At 53.6% G+C, this 22,895-nt stretch overlaps 1 protein-coding gene across 2 annotated transcripts; it reads right to left on the bottom strand.

The window, feature by feature from the left end:
- Positions 1–5: 5 nt before the first annotated feature.
- PITX3 (paired like homeodomain 3) lies at positions 6–22,372 on the bottom strand. 2 transcript variants are annotated; one of them, XM_054831486.1, is made up of 4 exons: positions 22,092–22,372; positions 7,473–7,613; positions 2,491–2,696; positions 6–1,485 (listed from the first exon to the last, which is right to left on the bottom strand). In XM_054831486.1, exons 2-4 carry the CDS (start codon positions 7,579–7,581, stop codon positions 922–924), a joined length of 879 nt encoding a protein of 292 aa, XP_054687461.1. In that variant the 5' UTR covers positions 7,582–7,613; positions 22,092–22,372; the 3' UTR covers positions 6–921. The 2 variants fall into 2 exon arrangements, with proteins under 2 accessions (XP_054687461.1, XP_054687462.1); XM_054831487.1 differs by lacking the exon at positions 22,092–22,372 and adding an exon at positions 21,213–21,445.
- Between the last annotated feature and the right edge of the window lie 523 nt (positions 22,373–22,895).

Genomic DNA, 22,895 nt, shown 5'->3' with positions numbered 1-22,895 from the left:
TGCCAACTTTTATTTTATTACCTTTTTTTGAAATGGGATTTGGGGAAGGGAAGGAAATGTGCAAGGGGGAGCTGATTGTTGCAAAAGGGGACGCTTTGGATGTACACTGGCAAAGGTGTTCCTGTCTGACTGGAAAAGACTGAAGCGATAAAGCATGATGGGCAGGATCCTTGCTTTACGGGGTTTTTGGTTTTAAGGTCTGCTTTGTGGGTTAACTCGTACAAAAAAAGCATACTTTAATGTCTATATATGTATTTGTATATATATCATATATATATACACACACATATTTTATATCCTTACAACTCCCACTTCCTAAAGGCTTCAAGTCTGAAGGGCGATGCGTATATATGCATTATAAAGACAGATGCCAATGTGTGATAAATAAGTGGGCAAGACGTCTTTAACTGATATCTCGTGCGCCTGCAGGGAGAAGGGCTCAGCCAAGCACCAAATGTTGACCCTGCATTGCCCTGTCCCTGGCTGTTCCCCACAGGGCTGGCGTCTGGCTGCCCATGCTGTCCCAGGGATTTGGGGAGCTCTCACCCTTGGGGGATGCTCAGAGGGGCAGATTGAAACACGCTTGGTTCTGCTGCTCGTGGGTCGGGCACCCTGCACGTCAGGGCTCCTATTTCCCCATGGGGCTTCCAGTAGACTGTTTTGGCTTCTTTACCACGAGGGAGGAGGTTTGGTGGGCAAGAGGGGAAGGGGCTTGGGAGGGGAAACACAGTCAAAATTCACCATACGATAGTTAGACAAATCTTCATAGAGGTCCGTCTGCCTGCTCGCTCTCGCTCTCTCGTGCTCTCTTGCTCTCTCTCGCGTTCACTCTCATTCTCTGCAGGACGTACGCTGTTGTAGGGCTAAAGGTCTCCTTTTGTCAGGCTAAGGTCAAGTCCCTGGTTGGCAGAGGGCAGCCTTTCATACGGGCCTGTCCACGGCGTATTGGCAAGGGCTCAGATTGGAAGCTGCCGTCTGCACCGCCGGGTAGGTGAAGTTAGCATGCTGCTTGGCCTTCAGCCGCAGGCTGGCCAGGCTGGAGTTGCATGTGTCCCTGTACATGTAGGGGCTGGCTGTTGAGGCGTAAGGACAGGCACTGGATGAGACAGCAGAGTTGAGGCTTGGGCTGTTCAGGTTGTTGATGTTTCCCAGGTTGTTGAGGCTGGAGGCCGGTACTCCGGTCACTGCAGAAGGGACCATGGATGAAGGCATGGTCATTGAGGCGATGGAGCTGGGTGGGGAGAACATGGGCTGGGAGGAGAGGGGACTGACATTCATGGAGTTGAAGAACGGGAAACTCTTGGCTGAGAGTGGGCTGGTGGCAAGCCCCTTGGTGGCCCAGTTGTTGTAGGAATAGCTGGAATACATGTCGTCGTAAGGCTGCATCAGTCCATTGAACTGGGCTCCAAAGCTGTTCTTGCACAGTTCGGCCTGTTGGTTCCTCTCCCGTTTCCTCCACTTAGCTCTGCGGTTTTTGAACCAGACCTGTGAGAGAGAGAGAAAAGGGAGGGGATGGGAATTGCTCTGGGCTGTCCCTAGAAGGGGCCTTGCCCCAATCTCTTTGCCCAGCAAGGTGAGAGCTGTTGAAGGGCTGGGGATGCTCCCAGGGAGCTGGGAGGCTGAGCATCAGGAAAAGGTTGCAGCAAGATGTCTGGGCTGCAGGGTCATTGCCCAGCGAGAATCACCACCTAGATCAAAGCCCAATCGCTACCGTTTTACAATACACAGAATAACCCACCTCACTCAATAAATGGATGCCCTTTCATTGGGAAAAGGGATGAAAATACTTGCTGTATTTCCAAGTGACCGCAGCCCAGGAGGAGGGGTTGGGATTGTGTGACTTGGGAGCTAAGTATTTGGGGGATGTGGTTTGAGAGCTGCTGAGTGGAGGAAATAACCTCTCTTGTTTTGACTTCACCTCAGGACTGGCTTGGGGTGGGGTGTTAGAAGTCTGTCTTCTAACAGGAAAATCTGTCAATGTTGGAGGGACTCGAACAATATAACTTCCTAGAGCATGGAAGCTGCTGGAAGGCTATTCATGGTGCTGCTAACTCATATTTCTAGTAGCAGAGAGAAGCTCTCATTCCAGCTGGAGCCCTGCCATGCTACGCCTGTGACTGCACAGTGGTTTGGGAACCCCAAAGAGTACCCTCCAGCAAGGCACTGGAGGACGATGGCTCCACAAGGAAGTGGTCTGCCGGGTTGGGCAGCCAGCTGGTGGGGCTCTGTGGGGCAGAGCCTGGGCTTTGCATCACCCTGTGTTATTGCAAGGTGGCACTGGGTGGGGAAGGCACCACCAGCACGGGGTATGTGTGTGGCCGGATGTGTCAAATCTTGGGTGTAGAGCCTGGTGAGGTGTTTTCAAGACAGAAAAATTTTCTAGTGCCCCCAATCCCTTCCTTGTTTTGGGGACAGCTTGGCAGCTTGTATCACAGCCAACTTCTTCCCCACAAACTTGGGTCTGGGAAGGTGGGAGGGCTGCAGTCCTACCCGAACTCGTGCCTCCGTCAGGTTGGTCCAGACTGCAATCTCCTCCCTGGTGCTCATGTCAGGGTAACGGTTTCTCTGGAAAGTGGCTTCCAGCTCCTGGAGCTGCTGGCTGGTGAAGTGCGTTCTCTGCCTCCGCTGCTTCTTCTTGAGTGAGCCGTCCTCAGGGTTGGAGTCGTCCGTCTGGTTTTGCTGGGACTTCTCGGTGTCTGAGAAACAGAAATATGGGAGAGATCCCCTAAGTTAACTCAGGAGGCTTGGATGCATTTGGGGAGCCCATTCTTGGGCAACGAGTGCATGTTCACTGAGGTCTCCCTCTGCTGTGGCCACCAGCAGCTCCAGCTGCACCCACAGGAGTGGTCCTGTCTTCCTCCCTTGACCTTGCAAGCAGGCATCCACCCTGCACCAAAACCAACAGCCCCTTGATGTAGCATGGGTTGCCCCCTTTTAACCACTGTAATGCGTGTCAGCTTCCAAGTGACTGGATTTGGATTTCCCAAACTTCCAGTCTCTGGTTTTCATTTGTTGCAATTAAGATGGGTGATAGTGGCAGTACTGAACCAGGCCAGCAGTTTCCTACTCTGCCTAAGGTGCCCTTTACAAAAACTGAATGGGAATTGCCACTTATGACACAGCAAAAGATCCAGCAGTGTTTTTGTGGACAAGCAAAGGGGAAAAAGCAAATTGCCAATGATAGCAAGTTGAAATTTGTAAATTAACTACACCTGAGGAACACAAATTTTTTTATACTTCCTCCATTCTTGCTCATCTGTCTTCTTACTTAGGTAAAAATGTATTTTTACTTTTAAAAAGCAGGAAAAGGCCTCTCTTAGACCTTACCATGAAGTACTCAAGCATCTCCCTGTCCTTCCGCCCCCATCCTCCTCTTCACTTGGAGATCCCTCTCCTAGAGGCATCTTACATTTTGTTGCCCCTCAAGTAAACATCTTTGAACACTGGCGAGTTCCCACTGGTATCTAACTGAAAGGTACAGCTCTGCCTCCTCCTAGGCATTAAGCCCAGGCCTTAATGCTGAGCTTTGGGCTGCTATGGCTGGAGGTGGGCAACCAGGTACCTCCCAGGCAGAATACGAATATAAATATCTTCCATCATCAAAAGAAAAGTCACATTTGAGCACCTGGGCAATCTATGGAGGACAAGTACAGGGAGGAAAGTTACAGTTCATGTTTAATTCTGCTGGGAACCAAGACAAGTCACTGTAGAAGAAAATTATTCCAGTGAAAATAAATAATTTCTGATGTTCATGTCCTCCTTCCTCTGATCTAGAAGCAAGGTGAAGCAGTTCCAACTGAAAAACAGGTTTTCAGCAGGGAGGGGAGGTGTTCTTTTACAATGGGAAATAGTCAGCTAAACTAAGTAGAAATTATGGCAAACAATTGCCAAACTGTTGCACCTGGCGAAGAACCTTTAAGAAGTCTTGGCATCACTCCACTGAGATTCAGATTCAAAGGATTTTTTGTTTGGTTGTGTTTTTTTAAGTGGAATCTAGCTTAAAAGACTTCAAAGTTCAGAAAAATCCTAACATAGAAGGTATCTTGTACAGCCCCTTAAGAAGCAGGGAGGCAAGAAAACAGTAACCTGGAATACAGTTGGGCAAGGGAAAAAAGGGTTCGTCAAGTCAGATGAATGTGTTCTGGAAAAATATGCCCCATAAAAGCTAAATGGAAAAGACAGAATCTAAGAAGAGGCTGAAAAGCATCTGAGCCCTGACAGAGAAAGGACTCTGCTGCAGGGCAGTGCTGTACCCACCAGCAGATGCTTTAATGGAGCCAGGCCCTGGGAGACACTCCTGTCACAGGAACCCGGTACCACTACCCCGTTCCTGTGTCAGTGGGTTAATTCAGAAACCTCTCCCTGCTGTTCCTGGGAAAACCCTCCTTGCACCTGCCTTCCTCCAAAGGGAGCAATGCTGGAGTCATGGAGAGCATTTGCGGGAGAGGCACTTCCTCTTCATGGAGGAAAGCCTGGGTGCAGTCAGAAAAGGTTTGTTTCTATGGGTATGCATTGCATTGACTGAAGCAATGTGGGGTCCTCGCGGGCTCCCCAGAGCCTCCACTTCTGTGGCACATTTAATGCTGTCCACCAGCAGGAAAACTAATGAAGGAAAGCAAGCTGACTGTTGAGAACCATGCCGAGACAGCTGGAGAGTCCTCTGCCATGTGTTGGCTTGCAACAGCACGGCACAAGCTGGTTCTGCTGAGCAGGAAGGCGCTGTCTCCCATTCCCAGTGCCAGGACCAGCTTGTGTTTCCATCCAGGGTGTACCCACATGAGAACTTTTCCAGTCTGCTCCTGAAACAGATGAAGCTGTAGGACCTAAGAAGTCCTACCTAAGGGTAGGAGCTGGCTGTGGACTCATCTCCTCGTTCCCATGAGCATCTTCATGTGGGGATCCCACATTCAGCAGAATGCTTAGAAGCATGCTCTTAATGTGGATCTTTTTTATAGTGGCTCTTGCCAAGGAGATAAATCTGATTTCTCTAGCTCAGTGCTCTAAGCCAGTGTTGGAAGAGGGAGATTCCCGCATTATCCATTTCTACAACAGATTAAAAGGGGAGTGATGCCACCACGTCTGAGCTAGTTATTAGGAATGGCTCAGTACAGATGAAGGGACAACATTTGGTTTGTTTGTTCATCTGCTAAGTCTGGGTTAATTAAAAGCCTGATGCATACAGGGGATATGCTCCCACAGGAGCCCCTGACAAATGTGGATTTCTGAAGGGGCTGCTGCCAAGCAGGAGGCTGTGCCCTAATCGTGAGCTCCTGCTCATGACTGCCCTTCTTCACGCAGGAAGAAACTATACTGAAAGAGGAGAACGGACCAAAGGTACCACTGGCTTATGGGCTGCATCTGGGTGAAAGAGCTCACCAAGTATCTTGCTTTGTTATTTCTCTTCTCCATATCTTCAGGGGTAGGACTTTCCATAAATCTTGTGAGGTACAAGATGTGGGAATCCTGACTCTGAGCCTGGAAAAATCTCTGAAGCTACACATTCCTTTTATTGTCCTCTCTGTTTTAGCACCTGCTACCTGTGGCTCTTCCTGAGCATTGCTTATAGGGAGTGTCACCTCCATTTCTGCTTCTTCTCTAGGCAGGGGAGAAGTGCCCTCTGGAAATGCCATAGAGCTTGGGCATTGTGGTGGGGACCAAAACCTTGGCAGTACGGGGAAACAAGGGACCCTGCAGGAAGGACAGACCCTGTGGGTGCCCTGAATCCATGCTGAGGAGCAGAATTCAGGGAGATACAGGACAGTTCCTCACCTCCTCCCTCCTCGTCCTTGCTCTCCTCCTGACCTGTGTTGCCTGATGAAACCGAACAGGAGGGGATGTCACAAAACACTCCACACCATCAGAGGACACTCAGGATCTCTGAGAGCTAAGCCCAGACAAGCAAGGTTTACGCTCCCTTCCTCAGGATCTCTTATGCCGCAGATGAAGGATGCGGAGCCAAGAAGGGAGGAGGAGGACTGCTCTCTTGAGGAAAGGCAAGAAATTCCAGAAGCGCAGCCCTGCCCCATCCTGGGCAGCCCTCGGTGGTGCGCTCTGCTCTGCCTGGCACCCGCGACGTGTGGCTGCCACTGGGGCCTCTGGTGTGAATGCACAAGCTGCCAGCCCCTGCGTGCAGGTAGCACTGGCAAACGCCCACCTCCCAGAACCATTTTATTTCTAGACTGTTTAAGACAGTGGAGAGTGGTGTAGCCAGGCACCCAGAACTTATCGTCAACCCAAAATAGGTTGTGGAATATATCTTGTGCACGTTCACCCACTCAATGAAACGACTGTGGTCATAGCTGGAATTAGCTGCTCATGCCTAATGGAAAAAAAAGTCAGCTCCTAAATTGGCAGTTCTGCAGTGTGCCAGGGTGGGCTCGATTGGGAAGGCCACTTGAATGGAGACGACCGCTGTGCATCCAAAGCAGCTGACAAGGAGCCACTGAGCTTGGGGATGTGCCCAACTAAGGTACGCGTGCAGTGGGGAATTTGGCGGGTGGATTCTCTGACCATAGTTATCCCAGCGTAATTCCCTTCACGACACTTACTCCAGGGAATTTTAATCTGCATCATTATGCTTATTAGCTTTTGCATGTGGGTGAGCCTGGAGGCTTTACACGGGGAGCAGCAGGCTGCCCTCAGCCCTTGCCTCCCCTTGCACTGGCAGGGACAGCTTTGCATTATCCTGTTGCATCCAGAGCAACGAGGGATGGAGCAGTCACAGGACATGCAAAATCCAGGGGAGGAAGCCTTAGCTTTTGGTAGTTAGTTTCTGAGCAGGTATGAATGGTGATGTTGCTTCAGAGCCTGATAAAGAATGCGGTAGGTTTGGGGTTTGTTTAGCACTTGGAAATGGTCAGAGGCACCTCCTCAGGACAGGAGCAACCCACTGTGGAGCCTTCCAGAGACACAGGTGACAAGTTTTTTTCAATTAAAGCAGGGGCAAGACAGTATTTCTCTTATGGCCTGAACCTGGAAAGTTCAGCCCAAAGTTAACCCGTAGCGTGGAAAGTTTTAACCTAAGCAATTTAAACAGAGTTTTAAAAAAAGGGCAGTTTATAACTAGGTGTAGCCTTCTGTGCCTTGGATGTGATTTCCTGTGTCATGGAGAGAGCTCTCCTGCTCTGGGGACCTAGTCTAGGCAAATAGAATAAAATCGGAGTTGGGCAGTGACCCGGCTTGCCTGACTCCTGCCTGCTGCAGGCTGTGCCCCCTGTTAGCGGTGGCTTCCTGCAGCCAGGCCAGGCACCCCCACCGCCAGGACAGTGCTGTCATTGCGATACCTGCCCCTACGCCTTCCCCTGCTCACTGGGACGGCCGTGCTGCCGCAGCACTGTGCTGCCTCGTGGTATGAGAAGAAGCTCAGCATGTTCCCAGGAGCACCTCAGCTGGCGCCTGCAAGCCACTGGCCACCCGGATCCACCCACAAGGACAGGTCAGGATGTCTCTTGCTCCTTGAGCCTGGCACTCACCGCTGTGGTCCTGCCCTTTGCAGCTGTGCTCGTGTTGAGGGGTCCCGGAGTCTGAGAGAGACAAGGCTGGGCTGCGAGCCTCCGCATCCGCCAGCAGGTTGAAATCCATGAGGCAGGGATGGGTGACGGAGGAGGAGGAATCTGAAAAAGCAGCAGGCACAGGGTAATTAGGGAGATGAATCTGTGTGTGTGACCGCTCCCCACCCCCTCCGGGACGGACTTGCCAACCTTTGAGGAAAGGTCTAGGAAAAGCAAAGGATCCCTGTCTGATCCTTGGACCCCTTTGAGTTTCCTGGCTGGAAAATGGACATGCCAGGCTTTCTGCTGAGCTTCCCTATAAATCAAAGATCATCTAGTGACACTTCTATTTGCAGCCTTCAGAGAAAGAGCCTCCAATTTATAGGTGACATTCAGACTGAAATAGCAACGCCAGGAGCATGCTGTGTAACGGAGATCTGAGGAAGTGGTTCTGGGCCAGCCAAGGGCTGTTAGCACCTTCCCCAGACATCCCGCCTCTCCCATCCTCCCTGCCCAGCTTCCCCCCTCTTTCTCCCTCACTTTTCCACAAACCAGTCAAGCACAAATATAAAGCTTAATGCAGGATGGCAGTCTGGAGATGGTTAATGCAAATATACATGCATACACCCCAAAAGAAAAGCACTCCTGTACGTGGCACTGATAGGAAGACGTGTCTGCCTGCACAGCTACTGCCACAAGCGGGGACCCTGGGCAGGGCAGTGCACATGATTCGGGTACACAAGGACCTCTGGAGCCTGAATTAACATGGGAATCGCATTACACACCCTTGGGTGCCTGGGGATGAGCGTGCCCGGCTGCAGCAGTAGCTTACTTCCAGCCTTAGGTCATCCTGGCCAAAGGCTGCCCTTGTCCCCTCAAGCAACTCTTCTGTGCTCGTGGGCCACCTCCCCTGGCTGAAAGCATCCCAGCTGGGAAGGTGGCAGTGCTGCTCCCTGCATCTGCAGGCACCGCTGGGACTTCTTGACCACCTTTTTCCACATTTGTCTGTCCCAGGATCAATTATTCTCATCATTCTCTTACTCAGGACCCCTGTGCCCTCCACCTGTGTTCCCACAAGAGCCCAGACAAAAGTACTGCTCTGCTCCAGACCATGCTGGAAGTTCATGAAGAGGCAGATGTAAAGCAGTAGGTGCTATAAGCCCAGCTGCATCACCTTGGAAAGGTGAACCGGCCCTTTGTTAGCCCTTAAAGTTTCAGTTCCTGACCCTGCTGCGTGCAGTATGATGTACTGTCACCGGTGCAGGTGTAATGGTTTCTGAAGGCTGGACTGTTTCAAGGGGACCACAGCAGCTCTTTAAACTTTGGTCACCCCAGCTAGTACGTCACCTGCCCAGCTAGGGAGCCTGTCACTCTACAACGTAACAGCAGCTGATGCACTGTGCCAGGATCTGGGACCCCTGGGGTTAGTGGGGGTAGGACCAGGCGTTTGGGATGTCCAAACTGCAAGTGGAAGTCAGTTGTGAAGACTGGATTATAGCTGGTGAAGGATTGCCTGGCCCCTCAAATCCATGCGTGTCAGGGACAGAGCCTGCTGAAGGCAGTGTTTTGCCTGGACTGCACTAGCGTTTAGATGTGTAAACAAGAGATTAATCACATAGCTGTTGCACCTCTTTTGGAGGTGGATGACAGTGACTAAGAATGTATTTTCAGAGCTGCCTAAAATCTCCTGTCAATTTGAGCAGGGCTGCTGCCGGGGTCCTTGGCAAGGCCGACTCCCACACCTGCAGCGTGCTTCCCAGGCCATGGCGAGAGGGCAGGGAGCCATTTCTAGTGGTTATCTGCCTGGTTTCTGCACCAGATCTTGCTCACAAGCCCCCCAGCAGCTTTCCTCGCTCTCTAGTCCTCCTTTAGCTCTCCCCTTCGCTTAACCTCCATCCTCAGCCTCTCCCGAGTGCTGATGAATCAGTCTTGACGCTGGCCTCTATCAGCGCTTTCCAAAAGCAGTGTCTTAGGAAGGGACCTGGTCCCGGTTTCCCAGGGCTTCTCATCTCCTGTCAGAGAGAAGTGGTGGGGCTCCATCTTCACTGTGAGGCTGGTTTCCATTTCCACCTTGCGGCGAGCCTGACCTTTGATGTCCGCAGGCTGCGTAAGCTCCTGGCAGCAGCAGCAGGGCCCAGCCCTGTTGCTTTTTGCCATGTGTACGTACATGAAGTGATGTGACAGGGGCTGTGTTTTCTTTAATACCTTTGCATGGAGTAGGGGGAGTCCATCTGCTGCTGATATTGCCATGGCTTTTAGCATTACTCTCAGAATTATGCAGAAACGCGCAGTGAATTAATTCCATGGATTAAGTCTTGATTAAGATGTGTGTCACTTTGCTGTCTCAGAATTTATTAAGAGCCCTTCTTGAGGCGGCGGCAGATGGAATTTCTGCCCAATGTTTGTAGATGATAATTTCCCCTCTTCTACAGCCATTTGCATATGATTGCATCTGTCAAGCACAATTTCCTCTCTTCTAGGGCTTGACTCTGTACTGGACCAGATTTAAGGAGGAATTCAGACTCCTGCCTTGCTGTAACTGAAGGACAGTGTCCTCCTGTGCTGGGTCCTGTTTGCTTTGAAACTCGTTTTGCACATCTTGCATTGCTTTCATCTGTGCAAACTAGAGTGGAGATGGGAAAACCAGAGGGGAGTGTTTTACAGCTGGTTCCATAGGTGTAAATGTCAACACAAGGTACAAGGCTCAGGGCAACCCAGTCCCAGTATTGAAAATTCATGTGCCGTCCTGCACCGCACCAACATGGCACTTACATGGTTGATCCAAGCCACTGGGCACAACGTAGTGTGCTTGGCCTACCTCAGAGATGCACTGGGGTCCTAGATTAAAACTGGTTTTAAAGTGTGGCCCACAGTCAAGTCAAAACTGGGACTTGCGGCTCAAAACAAGTTTGCTTTTTGAACTGAATTTAAAACTAGGAAGATTTCAGAGAGGAGATTTTGTATGTATATATGTAATTACATACCTATTGCATGTGCCCTGCATTGTGGCATAATGGAAGGCCACCTCAGCCTGCTGTGAGCAGGTCACAGAGAAGCAAAAGCAAAGGGAGAGGGGATCTGCTCGGCATGGTTATGAAGGACCGCAGGAAAAGAGCACGCGAGCTCTGTACCAATGTATTTACCCAAAGGCAACCCATACCACTGACACAAAAGGCTGTAGGTATTATTCTAGATTATACAGCCTTTTCAGATTTAATTAAAGGAGCTTTCTTCCACATTGGCTAGATCTTGCTGTAGGCAGAGACATTAAGAAAGCCAACGCTAAACCTTCATGGCATTTCTACTAAGTTGTTTGCCTGGTCTCAGGGAGTTGCTGAAATTGGCACCTCAAAAACATCTTTAGACAAAATCAAATTTATCATCTCCCTCTGAGTCTTCCTCTCACTTTCTTTTAACATAAAAGAACGGTTTCTTTAGGGACAGTTCCTGTACTAGCAACGTGCAGCCAGGCTTGCTCAGAGGTTTCAATTTTGTACAACTAGCCCTTGTTCCTAGCCTGCTCTGGCACCCGTAACTCCTTCCATCAACATTTCTAATTTCTCCCAAGACAGAGAGCACGCCTTTCCTTCCACTCTTTACCCATGTGCATCCTCTCCCTGGCTCCCACGCGACGGTGCTGGCGGCTGCCTCCGCAGGTCCCGCCAGGTGGATGGGGAGCTGCCTGCCATCCCTGCCCCATGGGCACAGCAGAGGGCAGGGGGAAGAGCTCTGGCTTTAGGCTTTTTCTCCTTTCAAATTCACCCCTTTTTATTTCTGCATCACTGCCAGGCTGCCCAAGCCAGGGCTGTTGGGGCAGGAGGAAGAGGAGAGCACTTCTACACGAGGAGAGCAACCTTGTTAACCCAAAAAGAGCAAGTGAGGGTCCCTGTGACCTCTCTCCTGGTTCTCAGTAACACGCTACTCCATCACCCGGGAGCAAAGATGCCTTTGCTTGGTTTTTTTGGAGGGGCGGGAAGGAAACATAAAGGCTGACTGCAAGCCAAGTAAGGCTAATTATAGTGGTGGCTTTTGTGATGTGGATGTTGCCTGCTGAGAGCTGCCTTCAGACTGACAAGTGCATGCTGCTCAACTCCCTGCACTACCGTCAGGGAGCAGGCTACCTGCCGAACCTGCTTTGGCAGGTTGATCTGGAGGGGAAAAGCTGTCTCTTGAGTCATTTTGATGTTACTTGGATGTTTATGGACATGCAGGGGTGCTTCAGCAGGGACCTGAGACTTGGGATCCCTAGGCAGTAGCGCACAGACCGCTGGTGACCTGTGGTCGGGGGGAAGCCCAGCCAGCCAGGCTCCCTCCAGCAGACCGAGGTGGCCCCGCAGACCTGTGAGCTTCCCCCCACCCCAGTGCCTGTGGCCAGCGCGCAGGAACTGCAGCCTCTGCTTGGGATCGCTGATTTCCACAAAGGGTTCCAGGTTATCCCTCAGGCTGAAAGGTGCTCTGCAATCAGTTGGGGGGCGGTGTCTTTTCTTTCTTCCATCCCCTGAGGTGAAGGCATGATGTTACACTAGATGCCTTAGGGTCAGAGCTGTCTCTTCCCAGCTCTATCAATCCCAGGAGTCAAACTGCTGGGAGTAAATAGATTCCCAATTGGAGTCTGGCCGATTGCTTCACTCCTCTCATGCTCGCGTTCCCTGTGTGCTGGCTTACGTTTAGCAGAGATAAACATTTGGGACTCTATTTAACTGTACATTTTCAGGAAGATGATCTGCCTCTGTACTTTGGTTCCTAGGAGGGGCTGAGCTAAGGTGAAGCAGACCCTGCCTCTTCCTCTGCCCCACATCAAAGGGGAAGGGGCTGTCTCCTCCTGGAAGAGCATTTTATTCTCTGGATCCGTGCGTTTGTTCAGGGGATGGTGCCATCAGGGAGCCTGAGGGCTGGGATTTCAAGTGCCACAGTCTACACTGCGACCTCAGAGCCAGGCTCTCTTTGCCAGCTGACACGAGTGCTGCCTGTGAGCGGCTCTTCCCCTGCAGCTAGAAAGCAAAAAGGATGTGACATGAGACAAGACTTAATCTTCGTTTCCTCAAGACTATAGAAATACAGCTATGGGGAGAGCAGGGTCACCCACTGCTAAACATCTCAGTGTAGCTTTAAGCCTCTAATCTTAATGGAATTGCAGCAGGAACCAAGAGCGACCATTAATCATCGGAAGATAAACAGCAGCAGCCAACCGGTGACCCAGAGCACAGAGCCATTACGGGACAGGAGAGCAAGCTGCCTGCCTCCAAAAACTTCAGACTGTGCACAGGCCAGGCTGACTGAGCAGTGCTTTTGAGCGCACACTCAGAAATGGATCATCGACCTCCAGCAAGGGCTGAGTCACAGGTTATAATAAACTTTATTTCTCAATTTAATCCTTGCAACTTGGGCACTATCCCCTGAGCTCCATCGCTGGGTGGTTTTGTTGGAGTGTGTGCTGCTTTGAAGCCTGGAACATGGTTTGGGATTTTTTTTCCCCATCAGTAGGAATTGCCAAAGCCTCCTAAGGCGCTTGGTATCTTATTGCTGTCAGAGCAAGTTGCTTCAAATTGCCGCATCGCCAGGTTGGCTGCGACAGCATCACCCACCGTGTGTGGTGCCACGCTTAGCCGCAGCAGCCCAGGCCCTTGCTGCTGGGCCTCCTGCCCGCAGCCAGCGGCACAGGCTGGCCTTCTGAGTGCGGTGTCCAGGCTGTTTCCACCCTCTTCTCTTTTTGTGCATGGCTCTACGGAGAAGTTGCCGATAACACGAGGCAGGGAGAGGATGGGGAGATAAGGCGCTGTCGCTGACTTGGCTTATGATGTAGGAAAACCATTCGGCTGTTCTGGGATTCCATCCTTCACCTCAGAAATGATGTTAATGAGCCTATCTGAGCTGGTAGAGGCAATGAAGCAAAATTCCTTTAAGTGCTTCCAGATCCTCAGATAAGAGGTGCTAGGGAAATGCCCAGCCTTGCTGGACACTGCCTAATGCATTCCCTGGGGGCTGGCGGAGCCTGCAAGGTGAGAGCAAGCGGCTTGCTTCCTCCACTTCGACGTGAGCCTCCAGCTGCGGAGGAGGGTGATGGCTGAAATGTCTGTTCTGGGCAGCAGAGGGTTAATAAATCACCCGTATTCCAGAGGATTATCACAATGGAAACGTCCCAAGGATTGACAGCTCCATACCCATGTCCGCAGCAAAAAAAGCCCACAATGGAATGTGTCCCGTTCGCTTATTTGATGGGCCGCGCCATACCCCCGCCGGGGAAGCGCCCTGCTGTAACTGTGCCCCGTACATAATGTATCGTCCTCCCAGACGGGTGCAGACCCTGCTGAGCTAAAGCGTGGGGATCTGCAGAGACAGGGCAACACGCTTGGGCTTGGCTTAAAATAAGCTATTTGCACTGGTATCTTTGGTCACCAGTGCTGCCCTTAGCCTACCTGGTTGGTTTACAAAAGGGCACCCAAAATTTGGAAACAAAGAGATAATCCTAACACAGAAGAAAAGTCCCACCAGACTTTCTGCAAAGTTGTTTGTTTTCCTAAACTAAATATTCATGCTTCTTGCACTCTTGTAAGCATTGCACGGCAGGTCTTGCTGTGTCCAGCTGCGTTTCTGGTATCCCTTGAATGGCCTGCCTTGGTGGGGCTTTTGGCACCTTGGCTCCATCAGCCAGGACTGGGATTTTCTTTCTGACAGGCTATGCAGTTATATTAATAAAGCCGTGCTTTGTTATGGCTTATTTTGTTTGTTAGGCATCTGGAACAAAATAAATCATCAAAGGCTCAGTTTTGCCCAAATGAATTGCAATTGCACAAAATCGGTGGCGCATTGAGGCTCCACAGCACAGGAGTGCTGAGAGCATGAGCACAGGGAAGGGAAGTTCTTTGGAGAAATTAATCCATTTGCTTTGGAGAAGGGAGAAAAGAGACTGATTTCAGTGAGAAACTCTGGGAGAGTCTCGCAACCAAAACAAAGGACCCACTGAAGCAGAGGTCCAGCATTGGCCTGGCCTGGACATACCGACCCCGCTCATGCCTGCCTGTCCTTGCCCACTTCTGCAGCCCCGGCAGGCTGGTTTCAAAGCAACTCGTGCCAGCGCTGCAGGATCTGCCTGTGTCTGCATGGGAGAAATAGCCGCACAGCCACAGTGTACCAGGGACCGTGATCTCCCCTTGCACTCGTGAGCTGAGCAGAAGCAGAGCTGGGAGCAAGACGAGACGGTTGCAAACGAGGATCACGGGCAGGAGTGAGAGGCACAGGCAGCCTGCCTGCAGCTCGGGTGCCGGGCACACACTGCTCGTGCAGCAGCAAAGAGCAGCAGGGGCTGGCATCAGCAGATTGGTATGCATTGCTGTATTTATTTGGGCAATTGTATGAATTTGACTAATTATTCTAGCAGTCAAAGGAAACCGGCCCAATTCCCGTGGGGGCTGCACTCGCAGCAGCATGGTGGGGTCATTTCTGTATCTCTGCGGCCATAAAGTTGGCCTATTTTAGGGAGGCTGAGATAGCGAGATCAAGGACTGGAGCTGTACGACTCCAGCTGCTGTCAGGAGTTTTGTATGCAGATGGAGGACAGCAGATGACTCAGACGTTACTGAAGATGTAAATGATTCTCACAATTAGTAAACAAGCTCAAGAAAGCCCCTAATCAAGCGGGTGATGCACAGGGTTGAAGGTCAGGAAGGATCCTGCCATGCTGTCGGCACGTCACACCCTTACGGATGGCTGACCTCAGAGCACTGTAGACTTGCCCGTGTCTGCCATCCGTCAGCACTTCTGCTAGAAATCCTTTCTGGAGAAGTTTGACTTGATCATAAACATTTGTTCTGTGACAAAACTTGGCAAAACTAGTGGCTAGAAAGCAGCTTTTTTTTTTTGGGGGGGGTGGGGGTGGTGTGGTGGATCATTGTTTTAAAACAACCTGGCAGAGCCCAGAGGGTTGCAGGGCTACAAAGGGAAAAGCAGTGACTGCTAAGGGTGCCATGACAGCCCCACCAGCTGCCATGGCCAACGAGTGGCTCTGGTTAAGGCAAGGAGAGCCCAGAAGTGTCTGGCTCGCTCCGAGGGATGTGTTGTCTCGGAGTGCAAACCCGCAGCGCCGGAGGGAGCTGATGTCTGCTGTGCCTGGCTGTAAGGTTTCCTGATTATTTGTCTTTTTTTTTTCTCCCAAGCACTTTATATTTAATTTTTTTTAAGCGCTCTGGCAGGAAAACCCTTGCAGGACGCAGGCTACCGTGAATAAAACAAGCGGATGATCTCAGCCCGCAGCATCCCTCCCCTCTTCCTCGGGATACTGCGGCTGGTAAGGCTGGGGCAGGGGGAGGGCAGCTCCGGGAGGGATGCTGGAGCTCTCCCCCCCCCCCCCCCCCCGCCCCACTCCGCCTTTATGGACCTTGCAACATGCCCTGAAGGTCAGCCTGTTTACCCAGACATTGTTTGAAGGGGGCCGAGGGAGGTGATTAGCCCTCCCCACTGCAAACACTGCTGGGGCCGATCCCGCAGCGTTTTGCAAGCGGCCTGTGCTGGCAGGATCAGGCCCGCAGATCGCCTGGGTTTTGTGCGTCTGCCTGCAGCAAACGGTTAAATTGGGTGTATGGGGGCAACGAGGAGGAAGGACGGGTGGGAGAGCAGGCAGGGCTGGCTGGCAGCCCTCCCGCCCCGCAGCCTCTTGCCCGGGTGCCCCGCTCGGGGCCCTGGCAAACTGCCCCGTGTCCCTAAATTCGGGGGCACAACAGACATCGCAAGCAGCAAAACAAGAGGTTTGAATTTCAGGATCCTGAAATGCACTGTGCTGCCTAAGGACTGCGTACAAAGTCTGTCTCTTTTTTTTTTCCCCTCTTTTTTTCCTCTTTTCTCCCCCCCCCCCCAAATCCTTAGTTTTTCCATCTGCTGGAGGCTGCATCCCATGCGGAGCCTTGGGAGGTAGGCAGTTTGGGTGGATAGGAAAGCAAGCTGCAGAGCCCTAATTACTCATCCAGCCTGGCCCTCGGGCAATCCCTTCAAAGCGGTTCAGAGAGAAAAGGGACGGGGCTCAGAGAGGGAAGTGAGCTGTCTCAAAACACTGCCGCTCGGGTCACACCACCTCCCTTCCACCGCCCTGCCAGCCCCCTGCTCTGGGGACGGGGACCCGACACCCAGAAATACCTCTGCCTCTCCCAGGTCCCTGGGACAGCCTGCCAGCAAAGCCCACCTGCAGCTCCGGGGCAGCGGGAACGGCCCCCCCAGCCTCCCACCCTGGCCTGGGACCAGGGGTACGTCTGAGCTCAAGCACTGGGTTTTTCAAATACCGTTATTAAAACCCACCCGACACAAATTAAGCTGTAAAACCCTTTTAAATGGGACAAAGTGCACATCATGCATCATTTTCGAATTTCTCCCTGGTTAGGTATGGATCTGTACGCAAACTAGCTTTTATGGTTCAATTAATTTAGCTTTTAGATTTAGATTTTTTTTTTTAACCATCCCGGTACCTCCAGTCCTCTAGAAATTCTTAAATTTTTTTTTGAGGAAAACTTCCATTAATTTACTTTAAAAAAATAACCCTGCAATAAATGCACATACAAAAAAACCCACCCCAACCTCAACTTGTAGAACTGGAAGTTAGGATATTGTGCCACCAAAAATAAAACTGATGGAACAAAAAGGGAATTTCATGTGGTTTTCATTGTCAAGTCTAAGCTCAGAAACAAACAGGAAATAAAAATGGCTAAAACAAAAGAGATTTCTTTTAAAGTGTATTCAAATCTAAGTGGGGAGCTGCTTTATTTGGGAGGGATTCTCTGTTTATTTGTTTTTCAGAAAGAGGAGTAAATAAAAATGTCCGCACACAGACAGGTCAACTTGATTTAGAGTTAAATCCTCATGCTTCTCGCTGGTCATTTATAATAAGCTTTTTAAACAAAATTAGACTTGCATAAGTGGCAGCACTGGAAGGGGAAGAAAAGGCAATAAGGGGGGGGAATGCTTTTGCCTGAAATGAGGTTGGGGGAAGAAGGAACAAAGAGGAAGAAAGAGAGGTGAAAGTAACTGCAAACTCTCCGGTCATTCGTTTTATTTCATCTTTGTACTTTTTCAGTTTTTGCAGGCAGCTCTGCAGGCACTGAGCCTTCCAGCCCGTACCATCCCACTGAAGCTCCCCAAGTAGCAAATAAATGCATTTATTTAATGAGTAGTCTGCAGGATCAGAGCTATGTGAGACAGAGCGGCATAAATGCTACATCCTGCAGACAGAAGTGTTTCTTAGGCTCTCAGGTTTGGGATTGTGGAACTTGTTTGATAGGGGTTTACAAACACAGTAGCTCTGATGGTGATTTTTAGGGATTAATTTAATCAGGCAGAATCCAGCTCCCCACATCAGCTGAGATCCCCAGCAGCTACAGCCCCATTAATGCATCTCTGAACATTTTGAACAGTTGAAAAATCAGATGGACAAAATTAATAGCAGCTTCTGCAAATTTAGCTCTGGTTTCCCTCCTCTTTTGCACTAGTTAACAGGGTGTAAATGTTTATTTTCTGGTGGAGCTGCGGTTTGGGAGATAGCAGAGAGCATCGGATTGAGGGTCAAGGGACAGAGGTTGTATTTCTGGCTCAGATCAGGTAATTCTGCCAGAGCTCAGTTTCTCCTCTGCACAACAGGGATATTTCCCTTCATGCTAAAGCATCTAGAGATCTGCCTGTGGAAAGGCTAGGTAGCTCCCGAGGAGAGACATTGTAAGGTACAGCTCTTCAGAAGTGAGGGCTCTGAGCTTGAACTTGTACCCCGCAAATCAGCAGGAAATTTCCTGTTCAGCGTGCAGAGGATTGGCCCTCTTCCCGAATCCGCTGGGCAATACTCTGACACCAGTGGGAAGGAAAGAAGGGGACCTCCCGTGCTCGCTCCCCATCTCTTTTTAAAGCCTAATAATAACAGAAATGTTTCTCAATTTCTGCCCAGCTAGATCTCCTAGTTCCTTCCTGAAAACAACTTTTAATATTTAATTGTTGCTGAAAACCAGCAGATCCATCGCTAACCATTCTGCGGTAATTTGCAGCTCTGGGCAGGCTGCCGTACCTGTCCTCCTCCAGGGTCAGAGGCAGACGAGGATTTCGAGCAAATCCTTTCCCACAGAAGTGACCCCCTCTGTATGGAGTCCGGCCGCGGTCCCTTGTGCTGCCGAGCCTCCAGGAACAGCCTGTGGACTCCCTTAAATGCCCCAAGGAAGCCCAGAGCTAATAACCAGCTTCATTCAATTCCCAGTCACATTATTATCCAATCTGCCAGAGGCATTAATATTCAGAGGTGAGGCGGGAGGAGGGCAGGGGTGCTGGTGAGGGGGAGCAGTACACAAAGGGGAGGAAGGGAAGTGCGGCACGGCGGGCTGGTCTCAGAAATCCTCTTTCTCCAGCCATCTGAAACCCCAGCCCGTTTCAGCCGGGTGTTGACAAGAGAGGGTTTTTCCTACGGCCTCAGCACTAAGTTTGATGCCAGTTGGTGGAGGCTGTCCCTGCGCCAACAGCAAATGCCTGGGCTTGGCACAGCCCAACGGCCTCAGCAAGAATGGGAGCTTTACCCCCACTGCGATCAGGCCCTAAGTAAATAGCAATCTCCCATTTTCAAACAGCCAGATAATCGCTGAGCCTACTCAGAGACGCCACAGCCTCCCGTTTCTGACCCCCCTCCCTCCGCAGCCCCACGGTCTCATCCCGCTGCCTTCCCGACGCAGGGCGCAGTGTGAAACCACCGGTTCTCCCCATCTGGGACTTCATTCCCAGCCCAGGTACCTCCCCTGTTCCCAGAGCCGGGACACATGTGCCAGGTCACGAGACAGATCTCATGTCCCCAGCCCAGCTCATCTTCCTTTTGGAGCAACCTCCTATATCAGGTTTCTGGCTTTTTCTTTTTGGCAGTCTCCAAAGTCAGTCTCACCTCTCAATCTCAAGGTTTTGGGTAGCATCTGACAGAGAGAGAAGATGCCACTCTTTTTTGCTGGCTGTCTGTAGGGTATGTCAACCAATACTTTTGCAATCCAGTCACAATTTGCAGATCTATTAATTGCCTGAATTAAGCCCTTATAGAAATCTAATAGATATTAAGTGACGCTTGCAATGGTTTTTCTGCCAGAGAAAGATACTGGTTTTTAAACCAGCATCTTGGATCAGATACAACTCAGTTACAGGGATATCAGTGGGCTTTTGTGAGGGGAGCCTGGACTGCAGGTCTGAGGCCACTCGTGCAAACCCAGTAACAGCAGGAAAAAACACCGCCCTAACTCAGACACCCCCCCCCTCCAGGCTCTTGGGGAAAGACATCTCCCTGTGAGAGCTCCCTGTAACGAGTACTGGGCATGGTGTGACCGTTTGCTAATGAAAATCAAACCCTGCTCCGCTTCTGCAGACATTTGTGGAGACTGAAAGCAGCTACCATGCTCTGCTGGTCCCTCAGGAGCCAGCAGGCAGCTCTTTGTCCCTCACAGCAAGGCACCATCGAAGCCGGCACAAACACCCATCCCTCTGGCTCACCGACAGGCCGACAGGCTGGGAAGGAGTGTGGGGAAACAGGGAGACCCAGATCCCGTTGCCAAAAAGGTGGTCCTCTCCCTGCCTTTGGAAGGCGGGACAGGAACAGGGGTGACATTCCTTACAGGCACCTTCCTGAGCTGTTGCTTTTAGCCTCTCACAGAATCACAGAAGGGATGAAGCCATTTCATCCCTAGTATCCTCCAGGCCATGGGCCAGGCATGGAGAACCCACTTGTCTGGAGGATGCCAAATTCCGCTCTTTGCCTTCAGCACTAGTCTCCATTCAGAAAGTGCATGGATCACGGGCCCATCAGTTGGGAGGCAGCTTCCCACTAAGGTGAGGGAACAGGGAGGCAGGTGAGGGACTGGTTTTGATTCCTGCACCGCCAGCTCAAAGCATCAGCTGGCTGCAGTGGCTGGGGGCTCACACCCGGGCTCTGCCGGGCCCTTGGGTCCTGCAGCAGCGTGCCCCTCTGCGGACGCCCTTGCGGAGCCGAGCTCCGCGTCCCATAACCCGCCGGGCCGGGCGGGAAAGGTGTGCGGAGCCCCGGGCGCTCTGGCCGGGAGACTGCTGCTCCGGGCTGCCCAGCCCCGGCGGGGGGAGGGGGCTGCACCGACCCCCGCCAGCGCCTCTGCAGGGCCCTGGTATTGCGGGGGGGGGGGGATGGAGGCAGAGCCGGCCACTTCCCAGCCCGTCCCCCAGCTGTCCAGCCGCGGGGGCGCCAGGAGAGGGGCCGACAGGTGTGCCCCGCTCGGCGGCACCGGGCCCGCCGCCCCCCCGGGGCCGCTCCAGCAGCTGCGGCGGAGAGCGGGCGTCGGCCCCCGCCCCGGCCGCCCTCCCCCGCCAAAGCCGCGGCGAAGCCGTCCCTCTCCTCTGCTCCGAGGAGGAGGACGGGGGGAAGGACAAGGGGGTGCCGCGCTGGCGGGCTAGCCCTTCCCCCGGGGCGGCACTCGTTGAGCGGGGAATAGCCGGGGGAGCGGCCGGTACGGGGCTCCGTCGGGCGCTCGCTGCGGTCGCCTGGGCTTCCCGGGCACCCGGTGGGACGGAGGGGCGCCGCTTTGCAGCGTGCCCCCGGCGCCGAGGAGGCGGCGGAGCCCGTGCGAGCGCCCGGAGGTCCGACCGCCGGCTTTGCCCGCAGCCTCCCGGCGCCGGGCGGCCGCGCTCTGCCGGGGCGGCTCGGAGCTCCCGGCGGAGCCGCCGCGGGGGTCTGAGCTCCCCCCGCTCGTTCACCCGCAGCCCTACCAGGTCTGTCATTCCCGGTCGGGCCGCGGGGAGACCCGGTCGCCGGGGCGCAGCAGCCAGCGCCGTCCCGAGGCAGGTTCGCTCCGTCCGCGGGGGCGGCTCGCCCTCTCCCTGGCGTTGCAGGGAGGTCGGCTCTGCTGTAAACAGGAGCCAGCCCGTTATATAAATATCATTTATCCAACTGTCCAAAAGCCGTCGGGCTGCCTTCCTTTTTCCCGGTGACGTCTCCCCGCCTCTGCTCTCCGCGCCCTGCTCCCCCGGACCCTACAGACAGCTGAGCCGCAGCCCGCAGCGCCGTTATTTACAGCGAGCCCCGGTTAATTTAAACAGCCCCTGCCCCGCTCGCCCGAGTGGAAAATGACTAAGTTTAGCAACGGCGAGAGTCTCCGGCAACGCCTGCCGGGAGGGGCCCGCGGCAGCCCCGAGGGGGCGGCCGGGGCTGCGGCACCCTGGCGGCGGCGGGCAGGGGTCGCCGGGCCCTGCAAGGGCAGAGCGGGGCAGGCGCCGCGCTCCGCCGCCGGACGGGCAGCGGTGCCGGTAGCGCCGGTGGGGGAGGGGGGAGGTGGGCAGCTCCGCCGCACACGGCCCCGGGACCCCTCCTGGATGGCAGGGCAGGGCTCTATCCGCCCCGCTCTCCCCATGCTCCTGGCTGCCGCCCCTTGCCCCGCGGCGGAAAGCGGGCCCCGGGCGAGAGCGGAGCAGCCCCCGTGCTGCCGGGCAGAGCGCGCCGAGCCGCCCCGCCGGTGATGCTCTTGCCCCACGCCAGCTTCGGAAGGGCTGCGACCGGCCGGCGCCGCACCCCCGGGCTGGCACCGCGGGGCTCACGGGGAAAGAAGGTGAAAACCCCGCCCGGGAAGCCGGGGACGGAGGGGCACTTACAGCGGCTCCAGATGCGGGCTCGGCTGGGCGGCCTTAATCCTGCGAGAGGGGCGAAGCTGGCCCCCGCCCCGCGGCCCGGGCTGCTCTGCCGCTGTCAGAAAGTAAATCCCCCCGGCTCCCCGGGCACTCTGCGCCTCGCTGCCGGCCCACGGCTCACGGGGAGGGCGGAGGGCGCCGGCCGACTGCCTCCCATTCACCCTGGCCATTCACTTTATGGCGGGCGGCCGGCGCCCCCCGCCAGCTGCACCGGGCGCCCCGCTCCCGCCCGCCCCATTCCAGCTGCGAGCCCGCCGCCGCCCGCCCCGTCCAGCACCGCCCGCCCCGGCCCCGCCCCTCTCCCCGCCCAGCGCTCCCACCGCCCAATCGTCCCGCGCCTTATTTACATTCCGCCGCACCCCGGCCCACGGACTCGTCGAGGAGGGCGGTAGGCCCCGCCCCCGCCGCGCTGGCCCCGCCTCCGTCCCGCCGCACCGGGGCCGCCGCCTCGGCCGCGCCGCGTCGGGGCAGGGTGAGCGGGGGGCGGCTCCCGGGCGCTGGGCTCCGTGCTCTGCCAGCTCTGGGGGGGGTCTATATCGATAGATATCTATGCATATGTACGCTTACATACTGTTGTCGCTGCCGTTACCGTTGTTCACTCCCTGGCGAGCCGGTACCCTAGAGCCCACGCTGGGCATCCGCTCCGCTCAGTACCGGCGTGGGGAGCCTGTTCGGGCTTTACAGTTAAAGCCGTGCAGTTTTCTTGGCGGGAACCAAGTCCGTAGTCTGCTGCGGGAAGCGTTCCCCCGCACGATGGAGCAGCAGTTG

Source organism: Grus americana, chromosome 7 (genome assembly GCF_028858705.1).
Source record: "Grus americana isolate bGruAme1 chromosome 7, bGruAme1.mat, whole genome shotgun sequence".
Taxonomy (NCBI): Eukaryota; Metazoa; Chordata; class Aves; order Gruiformes; family Gruidae; genus Grus; species Grus americana.
This window is presented reverse-complemented; position numbering and strand designations above follow the sequence as displayed.

What these genes read in the sequence shown, in the direction of transcription:
- PITX3 (XM_054831486.1), bottom strand. Translation starts at nt 7,581, where the DNA reads ATGGATTTCAACCTGCTGGCGGATGCGGAGGCTCGCAGCCCAGCCTTG. An exon ending in CAAAGGGCAGGACCACAGCG is followed by an intron (nt 2,697 to 7,472) that starts GTGAGTGCCAGG and finishes TCTGTTTCTCAG; the next exon opens with ACACCGAGAAGTCCCAGCAA. An exon ending in TGACGGAGGCACGAGTTCGG is followed by an intron (nt 1,486 to 2,490) that starts GTAGGACTGCAG and finishes TCTCTCTCACAG; the next exon opens with GTCTGGTTCAAAAACCGCAG.